Genomic DNA, 19,673 nt, shown 5'->3' on the forward strand with positions numbered 1-19,673 from the left:
ACACTTACGACCATGTGTTCAACAGAGAAGCAAAGTAAGCAGGTCTGGTGGTTGGATCACAATTTAACTTTTGAGGATTTTTGTGTATAGCCGAAAACGAATTAATGGCCACTTTGGACATTCCAGTGATGGCCATTTTGAGTAACAGTCAATTTTAACCTTCATTTTTCGGCCAATCGATCAACTCAAATGCCAAGACTTACAATAACAGACATACACGACGAATCTGAAAACTAGAACAGACATACTGATTTCAGATCCTAACAAAACTCAACAATAGAATCATATTCATATTATAGCTACTAACTTTCATATACCAAACGTTTACAGGTTCTGCCACGAAGGGGAATCTAGTCTTAGTTCGAAGAGCGATCCAAACAACAGCAATTGAAAGTAACCATGTCTCAAATCTGAAAACATATATGATGTTATATTGAAAGGTGATATTCAATCAGTACTATGAACATTACATGGAGATTTAGGTACCAACTTCATAACTGGATTTGCTAATAAATAAGAAAGCGTGATACTAAAAAAAACAATTCACAAGAAAGAGAACTAGATAATTCCAACAGAGCACAAGAAATACAGGTAGAAAATGACTGATTCCATTAATTTCAAAGCATGCATATCTCTTCCACGTAGGCATATTTCATATCCGATTTACAGTCCAAGGTTCAAAAGAGGTACCTGGCCAACAAGATCAACAAAATAAGATAAGTCTCTGAAGTTGCAGCGAAACAATAGCAGTAAGAATAGCAGCAGCAGAAAACAGCGGAGCAGAGGAGATAAACCCAACTCCAAAAGAAACCCAGAACCAAATGAAGACCCAAGAACAGCACAGTCAAGCCAATTTTCTGTATTCTCCCTTTTAACTCGGGAGAGAACCCCAAAAAAATCTCCCTTTATGAAGAAAAGAATGCGTCCCTTTATAGAAGGTAAGCATGTGTTGTGTGTGAAGAATAGGGGGCCGGGAATCTTTTGCCAGCTCCTTGAAAATCAGGGAAATAGCATCTTTTGCAACTGAATATGGACAGCTGTCCGCTTCCAGAAGCAAACTATCTGCTTAAACTTGGGCTAGAGGCCATGACCTAGATGGCCCAAGGCCAAGCCCGGAAAACAGCCCAAAAAAAATGAAACAAACAAGTGTCATATTTCAAATAAAATCAGAGATTTGACTAAGTGCTTAAACTTCAATTAATCTAAATCAATCCATTAGCTGAACTAGTTGAGCATGCGATTAACGACTAAGTTTAATTAACTGACTGAAAGAAAAGAAAAAGAAGGAAAAACAACAAAACAAAAACAAACAAAAAAACCAACCAGAAAAGCACAGAGCCGGAACAAATGAGGAGAAAAGAAAAGAGAAAAAGAAAGAACAGGAAAGAGAACAACAAAACAAGAAAAGAAAACAAAAATACTAATCTAAATGCTAAAGAAGAGAGTAAACGAAACAACCCGATGAGCAGTGAAAACGATGGATTCTAGCCGCGAATCGACGAAAGGACCCAAAATCTCCGGTAACTTCGAAATGGGTCGAGACCAGCCTAGAACAAATACTTTCAACGGGATTACTACATGCATGTGGGTATTGAACTAGAAATAAACAGAAACGAATAAGTAATTCCGAAATAAACCAGACTAGGGTTTTCTGGAATTTTTAGATCTAAGGTTCGCTAATTTTGGTAGGGTTTGTGATGAAACTGATAAGGGATTAGGGATTAGGAGGGTATGAGAGAATTTGGAGTGAGCCGTCGGCGTGGGGATTCTGGGCGGTTAGGGTTTGGAGTGAGTTTGAGAGAGAGAGACGAAGGGTTTGGGGGCGGCTAGGGTTTGGTGAGTGAAGGAGAGGGAGAGGAAAATGAGGGAGTCTCTGGGGTTTGGGGGTGGATCCGACAGATATAAGGGTTAGGGAGGGGAGTTACGGGCCGCTAGATCAAAGGAGATCAACGGCCGAGATCGCCTGTTAACGAAACGACGTCGTTTCGGTTAAGTGACGAGGCTGGGCCGGGTGAGGGGTTGGGCTTAGCGGACTTGGGGCGATCGTTTGGGCCAGACATTGTTTTGGCCCAAATTCAGAACCAAACAGGTTTTTTCTTTCTTTTTTCTTTTTCTTGATTTTAAATCCTAATAAAAATTAATTAATTAAAAACCTAAATTAAGTGCTAAGTCAATCTAATTTGTTGAAATAAACCTAGCTATCTATTTTACCATTAATTAATTTAGACTAATGAAGGAAGAATTACTTAATTTGCGATTAAAAGTTAAAAATACAAAAATGACCCATATTTTGTGATTTTCTGTTTAATAATGCAATTAACTTATGTAATTAAATACTAAATGCAACTAAACCTAAAGTGTTATGCATGAAATACTTTTAGACATTTTGGTGTTTTTCTTATAATTTTTAGAATGTTAAATATGCAAATAAATGCAAGAAACAATTAACCGAAAATCCCTACAAATTCTGTAAAACCTAAAACAATTAAGAAAAAAAAATCTATTTGTGAATTTTGTAGGAATATTTTAGTCGGGCAAAAATCACGTGCTCACAGCTGCCCCTCTTTGCTTGGAAACACGAAGAGTTTTCGGGCAAAGATACATTGAGCAAATACGAGCGATTTTTGACCGTTTACATACTCCATGGAAGCATTTTGAAAACGTTTGACCGAACCGTGCTTCAGAGGTTGCCTACATATCCTTGGCTTTAAAGGAATCAGGTCAGTGTAGTTCTGGAAATTTTGGTAGCTGGAACTACCGAGAAGCTGTGATTTCACTGTTGTTGTTGCTGCTGCTGCTCTTTCTTGCTGAGCTCCTTATTACACCAAAGTCAAAAATGAAAAAGAAACTAACTAAGCCTATCAGCTACGAGTTACAAGATTCCTATCTATGAGTCTTCTGAAGCTTGATCTTGAGTCTTGAATGGTTCTTCACGCGGACTTTTGACTTGAACCTTGATGTTTGCTAGCTGCAGGTGCTAGTTCTTTCTTCTTCAGCTTTTCGGATCAAGACGGGACATGCAAAGCTTGTGACTTCAGCCATGTCTTGAGCAGTTCACATCTTTCATCGGCATTTGCATTTTGGATTCACCTTTTTTTCTTTTATTCTGGATTGAGACTTCTTCCTTTGGTTATCTCGGACTGTCAGCTCGCATTCTCGAGGCGAACTTTTGCTACTTCTAACTTGAATTGAATTCTTAAGTGACTTCCCTCGTTCTCCAGGTGGGCGCCTGATGACTTTAAACTTAAATGAATTCCCTCGTTCTCCAGGTGGGCGTCTGATGACCTAAAAACTTTGAAATATATTCCCTCATTCTCCAGGTGGGCGCCTGATGACTTAAAAACTTGAAATAAATTCCCTCATTCTCCAGGTGGGCGCCTGATGACTTAAAAACTTGAAATAAATTCCCTCATTCTCCAGGTGGGCGCCTGATGACTTAAAAACTCGAAATAAATTCTCTCATTCTCCAGGTGGGCGCCTGATGACTTAAAAACTCGAAATAAATTCCCTCATTCTCCAGGTGGGCGCCTGATGACTTAAAAACTTAAAATAAATTCCCTCATTCTCCAGGTGGGCGCCTGATGACTTAAAAACTTGAAATAAATTCCCTCATTCTCCAGGTGGGCGCCTGATGACTTAAAAACTTGAAATAAATTCCCTCATTCTCCAGGTGGGCGCCTGATGACTTAAAAACTCGAAATAAATTCCCTCATTCTCCAGGTGGGCGCCTGATGACTTAAAAACTTAAAATAAATTCCCTCATTCTCCAGATGGGCGCCTGATGTCTTAAAACTGAAATAAATTCCCTCGTTCTCCAGGTGGGCGCCTGTGCTGACTTAAAACAGAAATGAATTCCCTTCTTTTTCAGGTGGGCGCCTGCTGACTTAAAACTGAAATCAATTCCCTCGTTCTCCAGTGGGCGCCTGCAATCATGACAACACAGACAAAACAGAGAAAAGTTTTTGCCCCAGTTTGTACCAGGAACATTCATTGATTGTTAGTTGCATCCCATTATTCAGGAGGGTCCTAAAAATTCGAAATTAAATCCCATTATCCAGGAGGGTCCTGAAAAGTTGAAATTAACTCCCATTATCCAGGAGGGTCCCGGAAACTTAAAACTGAACTTATCTGGAACATGCTTTTTCATGGAGTATTCTTGGCAAAGCAAACAAGATTTCTTGCCCCTGCTTGAAACAAAGAAAATTTTGTCAGTTTGAAACTGTGGCGGTTAGTTTGTGGCATCCTTGCTGAAGGTGTCTGCTTCTGTCACTATCCTGCTTCATTCTGATTAGCTGCTTCGGGCTACAAAGAATTGTTTGACCTTTCAATCGGACCTCGAACACAAAACCTCTGAATGACTTGAATCCCTTACACTCAACTCGTCGTATGACACTTTCATTCTAACAACTGTTGAACCTTTGCATTTCCTATAAATTCACGAATCACTTGACCGCATGAACTTCAGTTATCACCGCATTGCTCATTCTAAATCATGTCCCTTGTGATGTGCCTGGCCGAATTTCGCTTGGTGCAAATAAAAAGCTGGTAATGAGCTTTGAAATCCTTTCTTGCTTGCTTAACAAAAGACTAATTTGACAGAGACTTAGAAAAATAGACCCAAAAGAAACGAAGCGAAGTGACTTCGAGAATTAGGAATAAAAAAGAAAAACTGAGATGACTATTTGAAGAAAAATGGAAAAGAGACTTATTTGAATGAATCAGCTGGCTCTAATGATCATGACATGCATCTCGGATTGATCAGCCTAATCCATCCAACTAATCATATTTCTGTTCATGTCATGTCTTCATACTTCAAAAAACGGGCTTTCAACGATCCAACTTTTCTATAAAGTCACCAACCTCTTTCGACTTGTAGTGCCCCGAAGGGTTTTCACCGACAAGCCTCTCTCATTTGTTCATCTCTCAACTCACCACTGCCTTACGGTGCTCGTGAGGGTTTTCACCAATAAGACTCTCTCATTTTAAATTTTCCTCAGCTCACCATCGCCTTACGGTGCCCGTGAGGGTTTTCACCAATAAGACTCTCTCATTTTATTTATTTTCCTTGTACCCAATGAACAAAGTGTTACCCATGATGGAAATCATACCTCTATCTCACTTGACTTGGCATCCTCAAAGATTGATCGGAAGGTCTTTCTTTGGACCGTAGTGTAGGCTTTTGGAAAGGGTTAGAAAGAAAAGGTGGTATAAGGCTCAACATGACTTAAGATGAAAGGGTTCAAAATTACAACTTTTGGAATCAGACCTATTGCAAAACTAAAACTTCTGCCCCAGTTCTTTTTTGAATGTGGGAAATTTTGAATTTTATTTGATGGGACTGAACCTCAGAGTAAGGCTGCCTACGTATCCTTAAAAGGAATCAAGTCTAACGTAGTTCCAAAATAAGAGTTTTGTTTTTGTTACTTTGTTTTTCTTTTTCTCCTTTCTTTTCTTTTTCTTTCTTTGCTTTTCTCTTTTCCTTCTTTTTTTTTCTCTTTTTTTTTTTTTTTGTTCTTTTCTCTTTTTTATTCTTTTATATTTCTAACACTGCTTCTGATTCCAAAAGAGGAGTATGAAAGAAAATAAATAAGGCTCAAAAAGGGGTAACAAATGATAAAAGTGTTTGGGATAGCAGAATAAAATGCCTTCGTCATTCTAACTTTGAACGTGTCTAGTACAAAATGCGATTGAAGATAAGCAAAGAAATCATACATAATATCTCTTGACTGCATCAGAATTGATAGCCATATCCACACATTTACCTTCTATGTCTGTTAAATACAAAGCACCATTGGGCAACACCTTTGTCACAATGAACGGCCCCTTCCAGTTTGGGCGAACTTGCCTTTAGCTTCAGCCTGATGTGGAAGGATGCATTTCAATACCAGCTGACCCACCTCAAATTTTCGAGGACGCACCTTCTTGTTGTATGCTCTTGCCATTCTTCTCTGATACAGTTGACCATGGCATACTGCTGCCAATCTTTTTTCATCAATCAAACTCAATTGCTCTAGCCGGGTTTTGACCCACTCATCATTATCAATTTCAGTTTCAACAATGACCCGCAGGGATGGAATCTCAACTTCCGCAGGTATCACTGCCTCGGTTCCATATACCAGCAAATAGGGGGTTGCACCTATTGAAGTGCGGACAGTAGTGCGATAACCTAGCAAAGCAAACGGTAACTTTTCATGCCATTGCCTCGAACCTTGCACCATTTTACGAAGTATCTTCTTTATGTTCTTGTTAGCAGCCTCAACAGCTCCGTTTGCCTTAGGACGATATGGAGTGGAGTTTCGATGCATAATCTTGAACTGTTGGCATACCTCTTTCATCAAATGACTGTTGAGGTTAGCAGCATTATCTGTGATGATTATCTTGGGAATTCCGAACCGGCAAATGATGTTTGAATGAACAAAATCTACCACTGCCTTCTTGGTCACGGACTTGAATGTTACAGCTTCGACCCACTTGGTAAAGTAATCAATGGCCACCAGAATAAACCTATGCCCGTTTGACGCTGCCGGCTCAATCGGTCCAATGACATCCATGCCCCAAGCAACAAAGGGCCAAGGCACCGACATTGTGTGTAGCTCAGATGGCGGGGAATGAATCAAATCACCGTGCACCTGGCATTGATGACATTTGCGAACAAAGCTGATGCAATCACGTTCCATGGTGAGCCAATAATAACCTGCTCGAAGAATCTTCTTCGTCAAGACATACCCACTCATATGTGGCCCGCAAACCCCGGAATGCACTTCAGCCATGATAGTCGAGGCTTGTTTAGCATCTATTACACCTTAGTAAACCTAGATCTGGAGTTCTCTTATACAATATTCCCCCACTTAAGAAAAATCCGCTAGCCAGACGTCGAATGGTTCTCTTTTGATCGCCTGTGGCATGTGCCGGATATACCCCTGATTTGATGTATTCCTCAACGTCGTGGAACCAAGGCTCGCCATCGATTTCCTCCTCGACCACATTGCAATAGGCATGCTGATCACGGATTTGGATATGCAGAGGGTCGACATAAATTTTATCCGGATGGTGTAACATTGACGCCAGAGTGGCCAAGGCGTCGGCAATCTCATTATGAATCCTGGGAATATGCCTGAATTCTACCGACCTGAATCGTTGACAAAGATCATGCAGACATTGTCGATACGGTATGAGCTTCAAATCAAGGGTCTCCCATTCTCCCTGAATCTGGTGAACCAACAAATCTGAGTCTCCCAAAACCAATATTTCTTGAACTCCCATGTCTATAGCTAACCTCAAACCCAGGATGCATGCCTCGTATTCAGCCATGTTGTTAGTGCAATAAAATTGAAGTCGAGCTGTTACGGGATAGTGATGCCTTGTTTCAGAAATGAGTACAGCCCCTATTCCGACACCTTTCATATTGGCAGCTCCATCAAAGAAAAGTTTCCAACCTGGCTTTTCATCATGATCAGCCTCGTCAACATACATCGCTTCCTCATCAGGAAAATAAGTCTTCAATGGCTCATATGCTTCATCCACCGGATTTTCGGCCAAGTGATCGGCTAGGGCTTGGGCTTTCATCACGGTTCGAGTCACATAGATGATGTCAAATTCTGTGAGTAAAATCTGCCACTTTGCCAACCTCCCTGTGGGCATAGGCTTCTGAAAGATATACCTTAGAGGATCCATGCGAGAAATGAGGTAAGTAGTGTAGGATGACAGATAATGCTTCAACTTTTGCGCCACCCAAGTCAGGGCGCAACATGTCCTTTCAAGAAGAGTATACTTAACCTCATAAGGAGTGAACTTCTTGCTGAGGTAATAAATGGCTTGCTCTTTCTTGCCCGTGATGTCGTGTTGACCCAACACACAACCAAAAGAATTATCCGTGACTGTAAAATAGAGGATTAAAGGTCTCCTAGGTTCTGGCAGGACCAACTCAGGGGGGTTCAGCAGGTAATTCTTGATCTTATCAAATGCTTCCTGACACTCATCGGTCCACTTAACCGCATCATTCTTCTTTAGTAACTTAAAGATGGGCTCACAAGTTGTCGTGAGTTGAGCAATAAACCTGCTGATGTAGTTTAACCTCCCGAGCAGGCTCATCACCTCAGTTTTATTCTTTGGTGGTGGTAGTTCTTGGATGGCCTTAATCTTTGACGGATCCAACTCGATGCCGCGTCGACTAACTATGAATCCCAACAGTTTCCCCGACGGGACACCAAATGCACATTTCACCGGATTGAGCTTGAGGTTATACCTGCGGAGCCTTTGGAAAAACTTTCTCAAATCCCCAACATGGTTGGACTGCTTCTTTGACTTTGTGATCACATCATCTACATAAACCTCAATCTCCTTGTGTATCATGTCATGAAATATAGTAGTCATTGCCCTCATGTAAGTTGCCCCAGCATTCTTTAAACCGAATGGCATTACCCGGTAGCAATACGTCCCCCATGGCATGATGAATGCTGTCTTTTCTGCGTCTTCCTCGTCCATCAGGATCTGATGATATCCCGCATAACAATCCACGAAAGACCCGATCTCGTGCTTGGCACAATTATCAATCAGAATGTGGATATTCGGCAATGGAAAGTTATCCTTTGGACTTGCCTTGTTGAGATCACGATAATCAACACACACCCTCGTCTTACCATCCTTCTTTGGTACTGGTACCACATTAGCTAACCAAGTGGGATACTGAGTGACCCAAATGACCTTTGCCTCCAGTTGCTTTGTGATTTCTTCTTTAATCTTCACACTCATATCAGTCTTGAACTTTCTTAACTTTTGCTTGACAGGAGGGAATGTAGGGTCGGTTGGCAATTTATAAGCTACCAAATTAGTACTCAAGCCCGGCATGTCGTCATACGACCATGCAAAGACATCTTTGTATGCAAATAGTGTTTTGATTATTTCTTCCTTGATTTGCGGTTCCAGATGCACACTTATCTTGGTTTCTCTGACATTATTTTGATCCCCTAAATTGATTGCTTCGGTTTCATTCAAATTAGGCTTGGGTTTTTCTTCGAAGTGTTTTAGTTCTCTACTGACTTCCTCAAATGCCGCCTCTTCATCGTATTCTGTTTCATCATCACCCTCTACTTCTTGGATCGTTATTTCAGAATTAGATTGGCTTTTAAGATTTGGCTGAAAATTCCTCATGCATGTCATGTTATTGAAACCAACATAAAAGGAACTGTACAGAAAGAAAAGCAAAAACAAAAATGAAACGCTATCAGGATTAATGGAAAACGGGAAATTGTATTTCATTGAAAATAAAAAGGATAGGAGGGTTTGTACATCAAAACAAGCAAAAATAAAAAATCTGGATTACAACCCTGGAATAACCCAGATAGCAGAAAGGAAAACAAAGCAAACTACCAAAAATCCTTCCGGGCGGGGAGAGGAGTAGCTTTCCAATTGCTAAGCTTCGCATTTGGCCCAACGAGCTGCACATCGGCATTACTGGAACCTTCCCCGATTTCTACCATATTAACCTCATCAAACAAACTCTGGAACCTTTTGATCAACTCTTCATCAAAGTCGACCACAGGTTTTGGGACCGCTGATATTGGGCGTTTTGCGACCCCTGGCTTGACAAAAGACTTGGAGATATGTGGAACAGGCTTAGGAAGTGACCATGCCTTTCCTTTCAAACTTTTAGCCTTTTTCACGTCCTTCCCTGTAAGTGTGAATCCCAAACCAAATGTACCAAAACTTTCACGTGGACACACCGGATGCACAATACCCTGCAGAGATGAACCCAGACCTTTGCCCGGCAGAAACCCATTCTTCAACATTTCATTTGCTATCATGACAGATGCGGATGGTATCTTCGAACCTAGGATGCATTCTCCTTCGGGAATTTTCCCGACAGACACTGTTTCGAACATTTGGTAAACCCAAGGCCCTTTATCATCTTCAACTTCAATAAATGGAACGATTGTGTCATTGTAAGCATATAAGTTCTCATCACCGTGCACAACTATTTCATGTCTGTCCCATTCGAACTTTACCATTTGATGCAGAGAGGACCGGATTGCCTTGGCAGTATGGATCCAGGGCCTGCCCAACAACAAGTTATAAGAGGCAGCCACATCTAGCACTTGGAACTCCATAGTGAACTCAACCGGCCCTATTGACAAATTTAGCATTATATCACCGACAAAATCTTTCCCTCCTCCATCGAAGCCTCGAACGCATACATTATTAATGTGGATCCTTTCGGTGCCAATCTTCAACTTTTGCAAAGTGGACAGAGGGCAAATATTCACACTAGAACCATTATCCACCAGTACCCTTGAGACAGCAAAATCCTCGCACTTCACTGTGAGATAAAGAGCTCGATTGTGTTCTGTACCCTCTATAGGGAGTTCATCATCTGAGAAAGTGATCCTGTTCGCTTCGAAAATCTTGTTAGCAATCTTTTCCAAGTGGTTCACCGTGATCTTATCAGGAACATGGGCCTCGTTTAAAATCTTCATCAGGGCTTTGCGGTGTTCATCTGAATGTATCAGCAAAGACAGAAGAGAGATCTGAGCCGGTGTTTTCCTCAGCTGTTCTACAATGGAATAGTCTTGCATTTTCATCTTTTTCAGGAATTCCTCAGCCTCTTCTTCGGTGACCGGCTTTTTTACTGGGATGTGGCCGTCCTTGAATGGCTTGGTTTTCCTCAGTTCTTCTGGGGTAAAACATCTCCCAGAACGAGTCAGTCCTCCGGTTTCATTGACTTCTTCCTCTACTTCTTTCCCTTTGTATGTTACTATCACTTGTTTGTAATTCCATGGGACGGCCTTTGTGTCAACCATCGGTAACTGGGTTACTGGCTTAATGATAACGGGGGTAACACGAACCCCTTCCACGATTATGACCGGCTTGCCCGGGACCCCTGGCACGATCACTTTTTGCCTTTCCTGGTTCGCTTCAACATCAACCAGAGGCCCTTTCACAACCAATACAGAAGGCTTCACATTGAGTGTGCTTGGCTTCTCCGACACCCCTTTAATCGTCAAGGATATTGCTTTTGCAGAATCTAGAGCTTTGATTGGATTACTCTCGCTAGCCTGGATCATCATGACAGACTTGGAAGAGTTTTTGGGCTCCCCATCCTTATGAACTATCTCGATCATGTGTGTCTCTGCATGGGCCGGCAAAGGATTTTGGTTGATGTTTGGCGCCTCCGGGCTCTGGACCACAATTTGATTTGTATCAATGAGCTCTTGGATCGCCCTCTTCAAATGCCAGCACTTCTCTGTGTCGTGCCCCGGGGCATCAGAACAATATGCGCATCTGAGGGAATAGTCAAGGTTCCTTGGAGGCGGATTTGGTATCTTGGGCTCAATCGGCCTCAAAACGTCCAACTGCCTCAACCTCTGAAACAAACTGGTATAGGACTCTCCAAGAGGGGTGAAGGTTTCTTTTCGTTGTTGCCTCTCTTTTCTGTAATCTGGCTTTGGTCGAAAACTTGGACCAGTAGGGTTTTGGTATGGTTGTGGGGGTGTATAAAGATTTTGTGGAGTTGGAGCACGCCATTGCGGGTAAGGAGGGGGTTGAGCATATGACTGTGCGTGGTGAACATGGTATTGGGGTAGCTCGACAGAATATCGAGGGTCCTGTGGCGGGAGATAGTGCTGAGATGGATTATATGGAGCTTGGGTGTAGGCTTGAGGTTGGGGTCGAGTTTGGGTGTACTGGTGAGGCGGACCCCTTGGGCCACGCCATGATCCAGAGACAAACATAGCGACATCTTCTTTCTTCTTTTTGCCTAACAGGCTTCCGGTGCCACTTTGAATTGCCTGTGTGGTCGCTTTTATGGCAGAGTAGCTCATGATCTTGCTTGACTTGAGTCCCTCTTCCACCATTCCTCCCATCTTTACCACATCGTTGAAGGACTTACCTATGGCTGAGATCAAATGGCCAAAGTAAGTGGGCTCTAGGGCTTGAAGAAAGTACTCGACCATCTCATCTTCCTCCATTGGAGGGTAGACTCGTGCAGCTTGTTCTCTCCATCTGAAACCATATTCCCTAAAGCTTTCATTGGGCCTCTTCTCTACCTTGGTCAAATATAGGCGATCCGGTACGATGTCTATATTGTACTGAAAGTGCCGAGCAAAGGCCTGAGCCAAGTCATCCCATGTGTACCACCTGCTAGTGTCTTGGCGGGTGTACCACTCTAAAGCTACCCTACTCAGACTCTGACTGAAATATGCCATTAATAATTCATCTTTCCCACCGGCGCCTCTCATATTGCTGCAGAAGCCTCTCAAATGGGCCACGGGATCTCCATGTCCATCGTACGGGTCAAACTTGGGCATCTTGAACCCAGCGGGCAGTTGAACATCCGAAAATAAGCATAAATCCTTGTAAGCCACACTTACTTGGCTTCCTATCCCTTGCATGTTCTTCAAAGATTGCTCTAGGCTCTTCACTTTCCTGAACATCTCGTCCTGCTCCACATTCCGGGATGGTTTCTCAGTTTCGACACGAGGTTCAAAGTGAGGGGCATGGGAATAAGGATCCGCGACTTTGAAAGTTGGTTCCGGGACATAATATTGGGTATCTGGAGCTTGGAACGCGGGTTCACTAGAAGATCTGTGAAGGGTAGCTCGCGGAGGGGCTACGAAAATAGGAGCGGATATCGGAGCAGGGTATGCAGTTGTTTTGGCTGGTGGAGCATGAAAGGTTTGGGACGAGGTGCCAGGGTAGTGGCGATAAGGGGTAAAGCTTGGTGCGTGCTGAGGGGAAAGATCAATGGTAACGGGATCTTGGGCTTGTGACAGTGGTGGGATGAAAGCGGGATTTTCTGGGTAGTTAGCGGGGAATGAAGGTGGAGGATGCCCCCTGACCCAGGCTTGATATATTTCTGCCATTTGATGCTTCAACCTGTAGACCTCCTCTTTCAATTCAGACTCCGATTCTACAATCTCCCTTGGCGGGTCGACAACACCCGTGTCCAATTCTTTGCTAGTCATGACTGCCTTGCACTTTGATCTAGTGTTATAAGGGTGACTTGCCAGGATGCCAACAAACTAACCACCTAAAATAAAACCTGTCTATGTGCACACAAAAACTTGGTCAGTTTTAAAAGCAATTTATAGATAGTTAATCGCACATTGGGTATACAATGCACCTGAGCAGTTAACGTTCCTAAATGCTTTGCGACGGCTCGTATGTTTCATCCCGGCTTTTCCAAATTCTCCAATCCTGATTTTCCCTCTCTCCTTTGCTATGTTTCGCTCTTTTAATACTTATTCTTTCCTCTTTTCTTTAGTTCGACCCTTCTTTTCTTTCTTCCCTCATTTTCTCTCTTTTTCTCTCTCTTCTTTTCTATTTTCTTTTCTATTTTCTTTTAAGAATATGATCGAATCCTATGGGGATTGCCTACGTATCATGACGCCGCATGAATCAGATCATTACGTAGTTTAGAGAAATAGATACGAAATAATTTATTTCATCAATAAAAGACATCTTTTTGGATTTTCTATTACAAGGACTAAAAGTAGCGATGACTGCAAAAGGAAAATCTACAGACTCGAAATAAAGTAATAGAGAACCTTGACAAAGACAAACAAGACTCGGAGAAAGTAAAATACAGACTACTAAAGGAAATCAAAAATACATAAGAGCCTCCACTGGTACTCCAGAGGCTTGCGGGACATCAGCCGGTCTCCGCACGGGCCTGCGGGCAATATCTTCTTGAAGGCGGTCTAGGTCAACCATCACCTGTCAGACAAATGTCATTACAGAAGCAAAATACATAGACTTGGTCATGTCTTCACATTCATGGCATTTCATTACAACATAATCAGCTATCTCTTTAATCCTCATTTTGATGACACCCTTTTCTTAAAGCAAACGTCCAATCTGCTGGGCCCGAGCCTCTAACACTTGTGTATCTATGTTGCTTTGGTCTTGTAACTGCTTCAGGCTTTCTTGTAGTTGGTAAATCAGTGCATAGCAATGTTCTCTTTCTGTCTTGAAATCCTTTGTTTGCTTGATCATTTCATTTTCCAGGGCAACCAGCTTTTTCTGTAAAATTGCTACTTCTTTGTCATATTTCTGCTTCAACTGGTGGGCTAATCTAGCGTGTTCTTCCGCACCTTTCGCCAGCCTTGCCTGAGCATTGAACAAGTCCCTTTCGGCCTTTGTCAAGTCAAAACTGTAATCATGCACTTTCCGCCTCAGGTTGGTTATAATTTTCTCATCTCTCTCACTTCTTGCTGGTGTCTCGGCGGCTATTTTCATTCTCTGGATCTGGGCTCGAAGGGCTTCATTTTCCTTGGCCAACCTCTTCTTTTCCCCTTCATCTTCAGCTGCCTGCAAACTACTATCAAATTTGATTTTTTCAATTTGTTCTTCTAGCTTGTTTATAGTAGTTCGGTATTCCTTTTCTTTAGCCAACCAAACCCATTGCTCTCGTGCTCCATCGGTGAATTGTTGGACATGGGGCCTTTTGGCGGGCTGTTCTGGCTCTTGACCGACCCAACTTCTTTTCCTGTACCACGTGGCGTAGTTGGATCCTACTTCACCTATGGACAAATCTCGTACTTGAGTCTGTGGTTCCAGGAACCTGCATTGGTGCCAAATCTGGCGAACCCTTTCTTCTGGAAACGTGGCTTTCGGGCATATTTCAATAACATGTAGACTCAAATCTTCGTCATAGGGGATTGTTTGGTATCTGCCCAACTGGCGTAGGACCCGATGTGGGGCATATGGCTGAATACTCCGAAGACCCATTAATAAAAGAAAGCACACTCCGGCGGACATGTAGATAACTTCGTCGACCGGGAGCCAACCGAAAGCCCACTCAATTCGATTTGCGTTTAGAGAACCCAAATACGCGAACCATGCCTCAGTACCTTCTGGAAACTCATGACCGTTTACTTGATTTTCATATTCTTCGATGCAATTGAGTCCGGTCAGACCGTAGTTCATGTAACCTGGGCGATCACAAAGATGTTCTACCAACCACATTTGTAAAAGTAAGTTGCAACCCTCAAAAAACTTTGTCCCGGCTCGACAAGCGGTTAAAGCTCGGTAAATTTTTGCGAGAATCATCGGTATGATAGTGCCATTGGCCCTTTTTACCATAAAGTCGGCCACTCCTGCGAGCCCCAATTCTATATGTTTGTCACTCCTTGGGCATATCAGAGTACCTAAAAATGCCACCACAAAGGCCAGACCCCTACGTGCTTCCCATTTGTCTTTATTCCCCTGATGATTCAAACCAGTGTCCGGAGCCTCAAATCCGTGGGGGTCCCCATACCGGCTGTATAAGAAACGGAATGTGCAGAATCCTCCGGCTAAATTTTCATCTTTAACCTGCCGGCTAATACTGAGGAGGTCCAAAAACTTATGAGGGGTTACAGTTCTTGGTGCTACTGGATATTGATGCCTTAACTTCCCTTCGAAACCAGCATAACCTGCTACCTCCTCTAGTGTAGGGGTCAACTCGAAATCGGAGAAGTGGAAAACATTGTGTGTCGGGTCCCAAAACGGTATCAAAGCTTCGATTATATCAACCCTTGGTTTAATTTTCAGAAGACCAGTGAGCCCACCTAAAGCCTTTGTTACAGAACGCTTGCCGACCTCCCCCAGGTCGTTCCACCACATATGGAGTCCTAGCGGAATTTCATCTACGACTCGAAAAGGTATATTCTCAATAGTGCTCATCCTGCACATTTTAAGACGACTGGTGAAAAACAAGTGACTTTTTTTTTTTATATATGTTTTTATTTTATTTTATTTTGACCCCAAAAGAAAGATTATTTGTGCGAAATAAAACTCAAACAACTCAAAAACCACCTTTGCAAATACGGCCCTTCAGCCCTTCAGAAATGAAAATTTTAAAACTGTGCTTGCTAAGTGGTCAGAATTAAGAAAAGAGCCATAGGTGGCTATTTTTGCAAAACAAGCCTTTCGGCGTCCCGTCGAGACGCTTCTGGCTATTTGGACAGAAAGTGACATCCCCTAAATTTATTTATGACAAAATGACGCATTTTCATATTTTTTGGTTATTTTTGCAAAAAATGGGGCCGGACCCGATGCAGGTTGCCTATGTATCTCACATCCGGTGAGAATCAAACCCGCGTAGTTCGGTCAATTTTGATGCACAGAAAGATATGATTTGTTTTGAAATGATTTTCCTTTTTTTTTTTGTCTTTTTTTTTTTTTTGAGTAACGGGATTTTTTGAATATCGGGATTATCAAAACCGGGCATTTTTCTATCCTACCTCACTCTTGGTTTTTCTTTTTTTTTTTTCTTAATTTTCTTTCCTTACTCTAGAAACCGGTCAACATACAAGCCAAGCAAATTAATGCACAAGTAGCACGCAAAGGATGCATCATGATGGTCTTTTAATTTTCGGGTGCACCTATCCTAGACGGACCCAACCCCTGTGTTGAGTCCCCTAAGTCAAATGCACGTGACGCAAGCAAACGTACCTACTAGGGATCCGGCATGAGGCTGTGTTATTCTAAGTTTAAATCTTGGGTTACCCGAGCGGACAACTCGAGCCGAGGGGGGCAGCGTACCGGGAATACAGAAGCTTCACCGGCTTTGCAACTTGTCCGAACCTCGTTCTAAAATTAGGATATGACTCTAACAGAAAAGAAGTCACGCGAAGCGCACGCTCCCCAGAAGATTTAGAAGACTCAGAGAGAAGGAGGGTTTCGTAGCAGTTTATATACAGTTCAAACAATATCAAAGCGGTAAAAAGCGGCATTTAGCACATTAGGTTCAAACACGTAAAAATCAGATAATAGACAAAAGCCAAGTATAACAGTTATTCTAAGCTCGAATTCTGAACCCTGAACCAGAGATTCTGGGTTCGTTCCCCAGCAGAGTCGCCAGAGCTGTCACACCTCCTTTTTTCCGAACGGGGAGAGGGAGTTTATCCAATTTAAGTGACATTAATCGAAATGAGATTATTTATTTATTTCAGAGTCGCCACTTGGGATAATTTATGGTGTCCCAAGTCACCGGTTTATTTTAAATCCCAAATCGAGGAAATTTGACTCTATTTATGGTCCGCGAACACAGAAGACCGGGTAAGGAATTCCGTTAACCCGTGAGAAGGTGTGAGGCACTCCCGAATTCCGTGGTTTTAGCACGGTCGCTCAACTATCAATAATCGGCCTAATTATCTTATTTAATACATGTTTAAAGCCTATTGTGCATTTTTACTTTTTAACCGCTTTTAATTATTTATGGAATTATTTCTGAAACAAGTCACGATGTCGTACACTTGTCATTTTGGTACACATCGCAAACCGCGCCACATGAAATGCACCCGCGATTTACAGCATGTTAAATTTTATTATTATTTGAAGTTATGGTCGAGTCGCGTGAAACGCGCACTCGAATTGGGGATTATGTATCATGACTATGCCATGGGAACCATACCCATAGTCATGATGCTCTATTATTAATCGCGCCTAAAGCAAGCTACGATGTTCAAAATTGCTTAATTTTCTGATGCTTGAGATCATGTGGCAAGTCCAGAGTTATGGAAGATGGGTTACAAGACTTCTTAAACATTACCACAGAATCAATCAAATTTCGAAATTGTGACAGATTCATTGCAATAAAAATAAGAAATCATAATTCAACATACTTTGGATTTCCCTTCGAACTAGAAAGCCCGACCTTCGTTTTCAACATTACTAAGATAACTACAAAACAGACACTTACGACCATGTGTTCAACAGAGAAGCAAAGTAAGCAGGTCTGGTGGTTGGATCACAATTTAACTTTTGAGGATTTTTGTGTATAGCCGGAAACGAATTAATGGCCACTTTGGACATTGCAGTGATGGCCATTTTGAGTAACAGTCAATTTTAACCTTCATTTTTCGGCCAATCGATCAACTCAAATGCCAAGACTTACAATAACAGACATACACGACGAATCTGAAAACTAGAACAGACATACTGATTTCAGATCCTAACAAAACTCAACAATAGAATCATATTCATATTATAGCTACTAACTTTCATATACCAAACGTTTACAGGTTCTGCCACGAAGGGGAATCTAGTCTTAGTTCGAAGAGCGATCCAAACAACAGCAATTAAAAGTAACCATGTCTCAAATCTGAAAACATATATGATGTTATATTGAAAGGTGATATTCAATCAGTACTATGAACATTACATGGAGATTTAGGTACCAACTTCATAACTGGATTTGCTAATAAATAAGAAAACGTGATACTAAAAAAAACAATTCACAAGAAAGAGAACTAGATAACTCCAACAGAGCACAAGAAATACAGGTAGAAAATGACTAATTCCATTAATTTCAAAGCACGCATATCTCTTCCACGTAGGCATATTTCATATCCGATTTACAGTCCAAGGTTCAAAAGAGGTACCTGGCCAACAAGATCAACAAAATAAGATAAGTCTCTGAAGTTGCAGCAAAACAATAGCAGTAAGAATAGCAGCAGCAGAAAACAGCGGAGCAGAGGAGATAAACCCAACTCCAAAAGAAACCCAGAACCAAATGAAGACCCAAGAACAGCACAGTCAAGCCAATTTTCTGTATTCTCCCTTTTAACTCGGGAGAGAACCCCAAAAAAATCTCCCTTTATGAAGAAAAGAATGCGTCCCTTTATAGAAGGTAAGCATGTGTTGTGTGTGAAGAATAGGGGGCCGGGAATCTTTTGCCAGCTCCCTGAAAATCAGGGAAATAGCATCTTTTGTAACTGAATATGGACAGCTGTCCGCTTCCAGAAGCAAACTATCTGCTTAAACTTGGGCTAGAGGCCATGACCTAGATGGCCCAAGGCCAAGCCCGGAAAACAGCCCAAAAAAAAAAACGAAACAAACAAGTGTCATATTTCAAATAAAATCAGAGATTTGACTAAGTGCTTAAACTTCAATTAATCTAAATCAATCCATTAGCTGAACTAGTTGAGCATGCGATTAACGACTAAGTTTAATTAACTGACTGAAAGAAAAGAAAAAGAAGGAAAAACAACAAAACAAAAACAACAAAAAAACCAACCAGAAAAGCACAGAGCCGGAACAAATGAGGAGAAAAGAAAAGAGAAAAAGAAAGAACAGGAAAGAGAACAACAAAACAAGAAAAGAAAACAAAAATACTAATCTAAATGCTAAAGAAGAGAGTAAACGAAACAACCCGATGAGCAGTGAAAACGATGGATTCTAGCCGCGAATCGACGAAAGGACCCAAAATCTCCGGTAACTTCGAAACGGGTCGAGACCAGCCCAGAACAAATACTTTCAACGGGATTACTCCATGCATGTGGGTATTGAACTAGAAATAAACAGAAACGAACAAGTAATTCCGAAATAAACCAGACTAGGGTTTTCTGGAATTTTTAGATCTAAGGTTCGCTAATTTTGGTGGGGTTTGTGATGAAACTGATGAGGGATTAGGGATTAGGAGGGTATGAGAGAATTTGGAGCGAGCCGTCGGCGTGGGGATTCTGGACGGTTAGGGTTTGGAGTGAGTTTGAGAGAGAGAGACGAAGGGTTTAGGGGCGGCTAGGGTTTGGTGAGTGAAGGAGAGGGAGAGGAAAATGAGGGGGTCTCTGGGGTTTGGGGGGTGGATCCGACAGATATAAGGGTTAGGGAGGGGAGTTACGGGCCGTTAGATCAAAGGAGATCAACGGCCGAGATCGCCTGTTAACGAAACGACGTCGTTTCGGTTAAGTGAC

The 19,673-nt window shown here is 42.0% G+C and overlaps 1 protein-coding gene across 1 annotated transcript; it reads right to left on the bottom strand.

The window, feature by feature from the left end:
- Positions 1-6,786: 6,786 nt before the first annotated feature.
- LOC104115573 (uncharacterized) lies at positions 6,787-12,959 on the bottom strand. The gene is made up of 6 exons (XM_070175572.1): positions 11,885-12,959; positions 10,513-11,434; positions 9,595-10,383; positions 7,860-9,184; positions 7,277-7,631; positions 6,787-7,129 (listed from the first exon to the last, which is right to left on the bottom strand). The coding sequence occupies exons 1-6, from the start codon at positions 12,957-12,959 to the stop codon at positions 6,787-6,789; spliced, it is 4,809 nt and encodes a 1,602-aa protein (XP_070031673.1).
- Between the last annotated feature and the right edge of the window lie 6,714 nt (positions 12,960-19,673).

This window comes from Nicotiana tomentosiformis, chromosome 5, assembly GCF_000390325.3.
Source record: "Nicotiana tomentosiformis chromosome 5, ASM39032v3, whole genome shotgun sequence".
Classification (NCBI taxonomy): domain Eukaryota; kingdom Viridiplantae; phylum Streptophyta; class Magnoliopsida; order Solanales; family Solanaceae; genus Nicotiana; species Nicotiana tomentosiformis.

Coding starts and splice junctions, on each gene's coding strand:
- LOC104115573 (XM_070175572.1), bottom strand. CDS start 12,959: ATGACTAGCAAAGAATTGGACACGGGTGTTGTCGACCCGCCAAGGGAG. Junction 10,384..10,512: donor CCGGCTCAGATCTCTCTTCT/GTCTTTGCTGAT, acceptor CGAAGCGAACAG/GATCACTTTCTCAGATGATG. Junction 7,130..7,276: donor GCATGCATCCTGGGTTTGAG/GTTAGCTATAGA, acceptor TCAACGATTCAG/GTCGGTAGAATTCAGGCATA.